Source organism: Leuresthes tenuis, unplaced genomic scaffold (assembly GCF_036924035.1).
Source record: "Leuresthes tenuis unplaced genomic scaffold, fLeuTen1.0.hap1 SCAF_11, whole genome shotgun sequence".
Lineage (NCBI taxonomy): Eukaryota > Metazoa > Chordata > Actinopteri > Atheriniformes > Atherinopsidae > Leuresthes > Leuresthes tenuis.
The window spans coordinates 130812-140811 of NW_027325365.1; the positions used below are offsets into that span (position 1 = coordinate 130812).

The 10000-nt window shown below is 47.1% G+C and overlaps 1 protein-coding gene across 2 annotated transcripts in view; it reads right to left on the reverse strand.

Annotated features, from left to right (window-relative positions):
- The window catches only part of arap3 (ArfGAP with RhoGAP domain, ankyrin repeat and PH domain 3), a 57032-nt gene that overhangs the window by 8687 nt on the left and 38345 nt on the right, over positions 1–10000 (reverse strand). For both annotated transcript variants that reach the window (XM_072395109.1, XM_072395108.1), the window contains 16 exons: positions 9428–9566; positions 9111–9215; positions 7470–7626; positions 7282–7384; positions 6619–6817; positions 6482–6545; positions 6244–6407; positions 5224–5436; positions 4769–4874; positions 4544–4691; positions 4398–4466; positions 3822–3896; positions 3630–3747; positions 3417–3545; positions 1709–1845; positions 1551–1633 (listed from right to left, as the gene is read on the reverse strand). In XM_072395109.1, coding sequence (XP_072251210.1) covers positions 1551–1633; positions 1709–1845; positions 3417–3545; positions 3630–3747; positions 3822–3896; positions 4398–4466; positions 4544–4691; positions 4769–4874; positions 5224–5436; positions 6244–6407; positions 6482–6545; positions 6619–6817; positions 7282–7384; positions 7470–7626; positions 9111–9215; positions 9428–9566 — 2009 coding nt within the window. The remainder of the gene's footprint in view (positions 1–1550; positions 1634–1708; positions 1846–3416; positions 3546–3629; positions 3748–3821; positions 3897–4397; positions 4467–4543; positions 4692–4768; positions 4875–5223; positions 5437–6243; positions 6408–6481; positions 6546–6618; positions 6818–7281; positions 7385–7469; positions 7627–9110; positions 9216–9427; positions 9567–10000) is intronic.

Sequence of the window (10000 nt, forward strand, 5' to 3'; positions counted from 1 at the left end):
CGACTTGTATGGTCATTTTGGACAAAACAACCAACTAATGAACCAACAAACTACCCAACAAGGTCCTAGCTCCAGTAACCACGGCCCAAAGTGACGAGGCCTACTTCAGGCTCTGTTACTGGAACAAGACATTCATGGGATAAAGTGGACAATCTCACATAGTTGGAATGCTACCATTCCAGCAATGCCAGTGAGAGGGGATACAAGCAGAGGATGTGGGACCGATGGATACTTCCAGACATCTAACTTTGAAACATCCTCTGACCCAGAGTTCTAGTGTTCAGAAACAGAATCTGCCATCACAACTAGAGATGTAACGGCAGTTCCAGCGCGACAGGTCAGGGGGGTTACATCATCAATCCCACCATTCGATAACTCGAACGCAGCCCCATTAGAAAGCCCTGATAACCTTAACACTAGGGAAGCTGCCCTGAGATGCAAGATGATGAATAACCTGGCGTGGCCCTTTGCCAAGGCTAAGAATGCAGCTCTAAATACCTACAGGGACCATCCCAGAGACCATTAAGCTGCTGTGATCCTCCAGAAGCTTCGTTACAAGATAAACAACACAAGAAGCAGTAAGGGGCAGAACCCCCCCCCATCAACAGAACTGCCACTCAAGACAATTCAGACAAACTGAATTCATTCTCTTTGGACCTGAGCACTTCAGGGAGAAAGTTATATAATTACTTTAGATGGTATTTTCTTGGCTTCTTGTACTACAGTCAGGAACCTTGGAGTTATTTTACCAGAATTTATCATTTGACTCGCATATAAAACTGGTTTCTAGGACTGCCTTCTTTCACCTTCGTAATATTGTTAAAACCAGGACAATGGTCTTGTATTAGGGCTAGACTGATTTAGGTATCTTTCCTATCTGTAGCTACATTCTGTCCCTGCTGTAAAGCAACCATGCTGCTACCAGAACAGCCTGCAGCCTTTCTTTGCATCTTTTTCAGATTTTCTACTAACTTTTTTCTGTGAAAACACAGAAACATGTTTCTGAGCTGATTTGGAACATCTTTTATCATGTGTAACCACGGCAACAGGAATGTTGTTAACCCGTTGGAGCAGCTAACTCAGCCTTCCAAAGCCCAAGAAATGGCTGGAATAACCCCATGAGTTGAAGAGGAGACATCTAGTATGCAAAGCAAGAACAAAATGGACAAAAAGGAGGAGGAAGTTTAAAACATTTCTTTCTTTGGAACATTTCATTTCTTCCTGGGAAATGTGAGACCCCCCCCCCCCCCCCCCCCCCCCCCCCCCCGAGTTACCTGCTGAGACTGTGTGTGACATCATCAGCTAAGTTGTTGCTAAGCTACAAAACAACAGCCCAACCCACTGATGGAGACCTCTGAAGGTTTCTAACACACTTTCCTCTCTGCTGCACTTCAACTTAATTCAGTTTATTTATTCAGCGCCAAATCACAACAAATGTCATCTCAAGACACTTAACCTCCATCAGAACCAGGACCAGGAAGGTTCTGCCTATGTATGAGATATGTTGTAGTGAAGCGCTGACATCAGGTATGAAACAGCCCTGCTGTTACCTGCTGGGAGCTTTCAGCTTCCTGCGGATGCCGATGTAGATCTTCATGAACTTCAGAGACCACTCCTTCTCAGCTTTGATGCTCTGAACAGAGACATGGACCGGTCAGAACCACAGGATGAGACTGATTGTACTGGTTCCAACTGGAGCCCTGCTTACCTTCTTGTCTTTGAGCAGCAGCAGTTTGTGGTCTCGGATCTGGAACGTTCTCTCCTGGAATCTGGTCCCCTGAAGAAGCTTCGGAGGCTCCTCCCGACACCTCAACAGACCAATCTTCATGATCTCACTCTTATAGGCTAAAAGAGACAGATATGAACAGATGAGAACTCCGGCTCAGGTGTCCCAGATGTTCATCATCTATCAGTCACAGTAGTCTCCCATCGTCACTCCTTCAGATTAACCCTATAGTAATTAGGTTTGCTTTCAGCTGAACTTCCTGAGTCTGTCTGATTAAACCTTTGAACCGGTCTTTGCTGTTGGACCGTTTCGTGTCATCCTGCCAGGATCTAAGAGCTCTCTCAGGCCTGAAACAAAAACTCTGATTTCAAATGATCTGAATGATTTGAAACAAGTTATCTACAGGCAGCCTTATCCAGGACTGATATCCGAGGAGTGAGGAGATAGCAAACAGACGAGGAGCAGGTGGAGGCCACAGTAACAGAAGGACCTCAGAGAAAGAGCTGAGCTATGGACTCATGTCAGAGAGCCGGAGATAATATGATGTTGGGCCGGCTCCGGTTTCAGAACCTTCCTATAATTGAGTGAATTCCTTAACGATCTCCTTTAGGAAACACCTGACCTTCCTCTATGAGAGAAAGGAGCTCATTCTGTCCCACAATTCCTTGCAACTGCAGCTTTTATAGTGAAGCTCCATTATTTCCATTCATTATTAATTTCATCCGTTCTAACTGTGATTCATAAATAAGAGGACAGGAGGATGAGTGGCAGCACTTTATTTATCTTTATTTTTCACTTCCAAACTCTGATAATAAAGAAATATTCTATATTATCTCTGATATATGAGAAAACTTCCAGTAACAACATGATCAGATGAAGCATCTGCAGCTGTTTCTGGAGAAGATTTATTCAACATCTGGAGCTTCAGACCCACATCACAGATGTTTCAGTGCTCGTCTTTTGCTGAGTCTTGAAGCAGTTTTCCTCCATCTGACTTTAACCCCAAGATGTTTTTCACAGGGTCAAAGAAATTATGACAGGATGCCCCCCCCCCCTGTCTGAAGTTTTACAGGTTTAATGATTCTCAGACATGTTTGAAATGGATTTGAAACAGAGATTTGTGCAGTAAGAGTGATGTTAAGGACCGATGGACACCACAGACTCCACCAACACTTCCTGTTTCCCTCTCACTGTATTCTGGCTTCACTCAGTTATTTCTATACTGATTCCAACTCATACTAACCTCACTCTTCTGTATCTGTTCTACCTGAACTCTTAAATGGACAGTTCTGACTGCAGCTTTGAAGAAGACACTACAAGATGTCTCATTTACACAGAAATAATCAGTCAGGATTCAGATGTTTGTATTCCGGCTTTGTTTGGAATAAATCAAGACTTTTCTTTTGGAATATCTGCATCCAGGTCCTTCCTTCGCCTCCACAGGACCTATGTGACACCTTTTGACTTTGATCCTTTTGATTCCACTAACTTTGGAGGCAAGTGTTGAGAGGCTTCGTCCTGAGTCAAACCAAACGAGTCCAGGAATCTGTTCTCCCGACAGCTTCCAGGTTCGCCTTCACCTAGTGAAGTTGACTCATGACCTTACTTTGGAGAAGTGTGTCAGAAATGACTGGCTGTAGAAGAACGTTGATCACATGACTGTAGCCGTGTGTTCATGTGTGTGACCTACAGGTGAGGATTGTGATGCCCTCTCCTTTGGGAACCCTCTTCACCACCAGGTAGGCCGAGCTTGGATCAGCCATTTTACACCACTGCAGAGCCTGCTCCAGGACCTTCTCTTTGGGGTGTAATGGACGCTCTGAGACAACAAACCATCAGATATGAGCAGTCCAGTATCAGGTGCATCAGACACAGGTGTACAGGTGTGGCGGCGCACGCTCACCCAGCTGCCCATCCTCGATGGCCTCAAACGTCATCCAGACATCTTTGTCTCCGGCCGGTACGTTCCTCAGGTACAGAACCTGATTGGTCAGCTCCTCGGCACACATGGTGGGAGACACCTGCAGGGTTGGAGACCACAGGGGTCACACCTGAGTCTCACCTGAGCGGTACAAGAGATGGTGGCCAGACATACCTTCAGGGTGATGCAGCAGTCGGGGATCTTCATCTCCAGGTAGACCTCGATGATCAGATCACCGGCCTGAGACCGCTGCATACAGAGACTCCAGTCAACAACCAGCAGAATCAGGTGTTTCCATCACAGTTTACCTGCCCTTGGGTGGATTTCTGCCCATTGACCACAGTCCCACATAACTCTGACCAAACCAACTTCTTACAGCACTAACAGGTTAACGAGGTCCTGGCTTTCCTGCTCCTATGACTTCAGAGCATCCGAACACACTGGGGGTGTAAGGTGGTGTCTGAATATAATCAGTTCTTATCCTGACTGATAAAGAAAAAGAGGCCCGGTGATTCTTGTTTAAGGAAAATTGATTCTGAACATTCGGTATCTGATTTTTAGTTTTTAGAACCGACAGGAGGATGACCTCACGTAAACCATCAGTTACGCTGATGATGATGTAATCACGGTGATGACAGATGATTCTGCATCATCTGTCTGAGGCTGGCCTCAGGAACCTGTTATGCATTATTATCTTTTAGGTTTGGATTTGGAATGAGCTTTTAAGCCTGGCCCCAGCTGCTCTTCTACCTTCGTGTCCTTCCAGGTGGTGATGAGGCTGATTTCCAGCTCGATCTGAGTCTGCTGCTCCTCGTCGATCTGAAACACTTTCACAGGTGAGCAGTAGTTCGGTTTGTAGAGATGCATCTGATGGGCGCTCTGAGACGGACTCTCACCTCAAAGACGTACAGGTAGTTGTCTATCAGGTCCTCCACGATCTTCACTTCGTGCTCACCTTTCCCATCCGTCTGGAACAGGCTCGGAGCGAACAGCAGCGACAGGTTCTTGGTGCACATCTGGTTCAGGCCGGCACACTTCTGGACCCTGGCAAAGACAACAGGAGTTACTGTTGAGCTGCAGCTCCTGGCGCCGCTCCTGCTGCTGCTGTGGAGGCAGCTCACCTGTACAGGTGGCCGATGAGCGCAGCCAGAGTCATCCGGTTCACTCGGGGAAGACTCCGGATGATTTCTTTGTAGCGGTCCAACCTCAGACACCTCTGAAGGATTTCTGAACAGAACGGAAACATTGTGCTAATTTTCACCTGCATGAACATGACGAACGTCTCAGAGACACGATGACACCTGGTGAAGGTACGCCTGACTCCAGCTTACGGGCAGCACAAACCCACATTATCTACAGCAGTGCCAACATCAGAGCTTAGAGAAGAGAACTGCGGTCCTAGTCGGACCTCATGATGTTCCCATATGTCTGAAAGCTCTTCAGCTGAGTTCTGGCTCAGCTTTTCGCTGCCTGTCTGCGATCTAATGAAGCATAAAAGTACAGAACCTCCTACAGGGACTGAAGTCTGGACCTGAACCCTGACAGCAAAGGTTCTGCTCTGAACCAGAGGACTCACTGGCAGCCGCCTGCCACAGCGGGTGCAGCTCGGCCATGAAGATGGGGTCGTCGATCTCTCTGAAAAACCTCTTCAGAACATCGGTCACGTCCTCGATGAAGTGGTCTCCGATTCGCAGTTTGACGTTTCGAGCGTCTTTACGGAACTCCTCCATCAGCAGTCTGATCCTGGATTTGGCGCCGTTCTTCCTGTAGATCCCCTCATGGCCCAAACCTGCAGAAAACCAGAACCGGGAGCTGCATGAGAAGGAAAGTCCAGGTGAGTCTTTCTCCTGGCATCGTACATGTTGTTAAACCCCAACCGAAAACATGATTTCAAGATTATTTCATTCAGCAAAAACAAAACAAACCAGTCTGCTGTCACTGGTTTAAAGATCAGAAAACTCACCTGGAACTGAGTTCAAACCCTGCATCCTGAGAGGAAACACACCTTAGTTTTACCTTGCTCTTAGTTTTTAGGGCTTTCAGCCCCTGGGAACCTTTCAGAGGACTAAAAACATTACTTAGGTTGTAGTTGTCTGCGTTTCCACTGCAGTCTAAAGTACCAGGAACTCTCAAATGTAGTGACTCCCAACTAAAGCCATTTTTATTACGTACTTTGGGGTTTTGCTGTGTGAGACTCCCCAAAAGATCCAGTTGAGGAAACATTTTTAGGTCCAGCAGAGACAGAATCCAAAGAGGTGTGACTTAAGACTTTGGATAGAGGCGTCATAATTTTGGATTGTTTCTGGTCATCGCGGTGGAACAAACATGCAGCTCCTACAAAGTTCCAGTACATTTAAAGCTCCGGGAACTTCAGGCAGAAACTGAAAAGGGAATTTTAGAAACTAACAAATAAAAAAAAGCAGTAATTCTGAAAGCTGTGGTCCTGATGTGACTCTTGTTTGCTTCAGATAATCTCTGAGGTGTGTTTTCACTTAGAGACCTTAGAGGGAAAGGGTCCGGGCACCAATAACCATAGAGTGGCGTCTGAAGTGGGACTGAGCTGCGGCAGAGGTCCCCGCCCTCTGCACCTGCTCACCGTACTGCGTGATGAAAGCGATGCAGCTGTCCACGATGATGGGGATATCATTTCTGCTCATCTGCTGCTCCCTCAGAGTGTTTCCTTTCCCACCGGCCGCCCGCTGGATGTCCGAGTACCACAGAGAGAAATCGGACCGCCCAACTCCCTGCAGGTGGAGAGTCCTGAGGGGCCACATGATGAAGATGGTCAGCATCTGTGGAGCATGAGCTCACAAAGTAGAAGCAGAAGAACTCACCTTCCCTTCTCCACCAGGACCAGGATGTCTTTCTTCTCGTGGTTCTCGCCCTCTGAGGTGATGCCTGCAAAACAAACAGATAAACGGAATCAGTTTGATTCAGCAGACACGACCAGAACCGGGACCCGGACACTGACTTAGTTCCTGCAGTCGGTTCAGATTGATGATGTCCTCGGCTGCTCCGTCGGTTCGTGGGCAGATGAAGAGGTTGGACTTTTGCAGGACGAAGTACGCCTCTTTCCACTGCTGAGGGTCCAACATGGCTCGGTACAGCAGGAGTCCGACCCGCTCAAACTCCCGGATCAGCAGGCAGTGACAGCTGAGTGGCGTCGCAGCCTGAGACCAACGACATGGCGGTTAATGTTGGATCAGGACAGGACAGCTCTTTGATAAATAAAGCTTCAACGAGAAGTTCTGACCCATTCATGACTGTTCATTTCAACTGAACAAGTTTCAATATTTCAAATATAAATCAAGCATTACACATAGAACTCTGACACTTTCAGGCAGAAATCAATCATTCATCAATATCTACAGAACAAAGCTGCTCCAATGGGTCAGAACACATTTACAGTCGGAAAATGCTTTCTAACAAGAAGGTTTGAAATCTATAAAATGGTTGAAAATATAAGAAAATAAAGTCAGAACATTGAAAGAAAATGTCAGAATGTTTCAAACAGAACCTCCTGAATGTCAGGGGGATCATAGCGGATTGAGTAACATTTGGGTCAAGCTGTTCTAGACTCTGTGAAGTTACATGGGTTAGAGTTAACCAGAACCGGGACGAGTCGGGTTCAGACCTTTCCGATGGCTTTGGTCCAGCTGTGCAGAGCATCGGCGGTCTCCAACCCAAACTGATAAAGTTTCTCTGAGGTCAGATACAACTCGAAGGTGTACCGAAACCTGACAGACAGACAGAGAAGGACAGTCGGTTACAGAACCAACACCAGAGCCAGCCGTTATCGGGCTGAAGTCGTAGAGGCAGAACCTGTCGATGAATCCGTTGTTGTTGTTGGAGGCGTCGGGTCGACTGACTCCCAGACACACGATGTCTTTAACACTGATCTGCATGCAGGGCTCAGCTGAGCGGTCCGACTCGTACAGAACCAGGGACTGATCCACTGAGCACCAGAACTTCTGGAAGTCTGAAAACGAGAGAAAAGGAGGGGTTCAGGTTCTGGCTGCCTTTAAAACCCTCCAACCTGACAGAAAAAGTTCTGAAGTAAACCCATGAGCAGGTCCATCATGGTTCTGAACATATCCACCGCCACCATCAGGCCACTCTTAGAACTGCAGCTGACCTCTGACGGTCCCTCAGAGTGAAGGAAACCGTCAACATATTCAGAGAAATTTACAGTTCTGCATGGTGGTTCTGATCCAGTCCTCTTGACCAAAGCCAGCCAAAACCTGGATTTAACTCGGAGTTGAACAGTGGATCAGGTCACATCAGTGGATTATTTTATTGTCTGGACTCCCAGAGAGGTTCAGGGAGCATCAGATTTCCCCCAGAGTCAAACCTGAGGATCTCTGGGATGTTCTGGAGGAATCGTTCCACAGTGGTCCGACTGTTCATCATCAGTATGAGATGCTAAAGAAAGACAACTGAACTGAACGCTGTGACGTTACATAATCTTATCAAAATGAAGCCGGTGAAAATGTGACAAAATTAAAACTTAAGGTGGTTAAACTAAAGATTAGAGTCTGTCCACATAGATTATAATTTATATAAAAACAGGAAGCAGCTGCAGAGATTCACTGAAACATGATCAAACATGAACATAAACCCAGAATCTGAGGCAGAAACAGAGTTTTTCTCAGTTCTCAGCAGCTTTAAAGTGAATCTCTGGTCTGAGCTCCTTTATTCTCCAACACAGCCTGAACCCTCTGAGACAAGCTTTCTGTCATTTCTTTAAGGAGTCTTCAGGAATAGTTCTCCAGGCTTCTTGAAGGACATCCCAAAGCTCTTCTTTGGATGTGGGCTGCCTTTTGTTCCGTTCTCTGTCAGATGATCCCACACTGCTTCAATAATGTTGAGGTCCGGGCTCTGGGGAGGATTCATCCCTCCATAAGACCTGTTGCCACTGATTTTCAGTCCACTTCTTGTGTCATTTGGCACAGCTCAGCCTTTTCTCCCTGTTTCCCTTCCTTAAGAACGGCTTCTTGACAGCCACCCTTCCATGGAGACCATTTCTGATGAGGCTTGGGCCAACAGTAGATGGATCAGCTGAAGGTCCAGATGCATCTCTCAGGTCCTGTCAGGTCACAGCTGGATTTTTTCCTCTTTCTTAAGGACATCACTTTCAGATCCTGTTCATCTGCTGGAGATAGTTTTTTAGGCCTGACACTTCTTCTTTTGTCCTCCAACAAAGAAAAAACTCTGAAAAAGCTCAGGAACAAGGACTGAAGATGAGGGAAAAAGCAGAAAAACTGTGAAAGAGCTTCAGAAAGCTGCAGAACTGTTGATCAGGACACTTTAAAGGTTTCAGGGAAGAAATGAGGACTGGATCAGGACTTTTCTGTGGAAGCTTTTCAACATTAGCTGCACTGCTATGTGGGCAGATTACAGCAGTGGTTTGTTTTTATTCTTCCGGTCATAGTAAGGACAGAGTCCTGACATCCCTCTTCCCACCTTCTCGGGTTTTCCTGGACAGTGTTCCTCTGTTGGCAGAACCAGACTTGTACAGGAAACCAGAGTGAAGGACGGGCTGCATGATCTCATCATACACACTGGGATCTGAAGAACAGACAGAAGAGTTACCTCAACAACTCACAGGAAGTGTGCGGCAGTTACACAGAGCCGGAGCAGGCGGTCCAGTTTCATCTCTGAACCAGAGGGACAAACCTGGCAGAGTCCAGACCAGATCCAGACCACAGGGACCTGATCTTGTCTGGATCTTACCTGCAGCATGGATCAGATCTACAGGCAGAGAACAGAGGAGTCCTGACCTGAGGCGCCGCTGCGACCCGGCAGCTGCTGATGGTGCTGCCAGCCGTCGGAGTCGTTGAGGCGAGCTGACTCCGCCTCCAAGAAAATCTGAGTGACCGTTTTCAGGAGTGTCTGCTCAGAGACAGCGGTGCAGAGGACCTGTTGGAGACACACACCTGATCAACAAACACACCTGTGTGTGGCTGCTGTCCAGCCTTCATCTGAGGTTTCAAACTGGGGTCACACCGAGGTCACCCCAGTTTTTATCGCAAATGATTCATATTATTATAAACTCATCTGTGACACTGAGAATGAAGACAAAGTCCGAATCAATCATCTGTCGTGGTCATTAAACGATGAATGTGTGGTAAAAAGCTGCTTTAACAGCTGGGACTGACCTGAGGTCAGCTGCCAGCTCTGCTCTAAGAGGGAAGCGTTTCACCTGAATCTGATTCAGCAGCGTTTCCTGACTGCTGTCACACCCTGAATCAGCTGAAACCCAACCCCCGTCTGATGAACCTGTGCCTGAGCGTCCTGCTGACCAGAACAGACTGAACTCATCGATGCTGCGTCAGAGCGAGCAGGAGGTCATC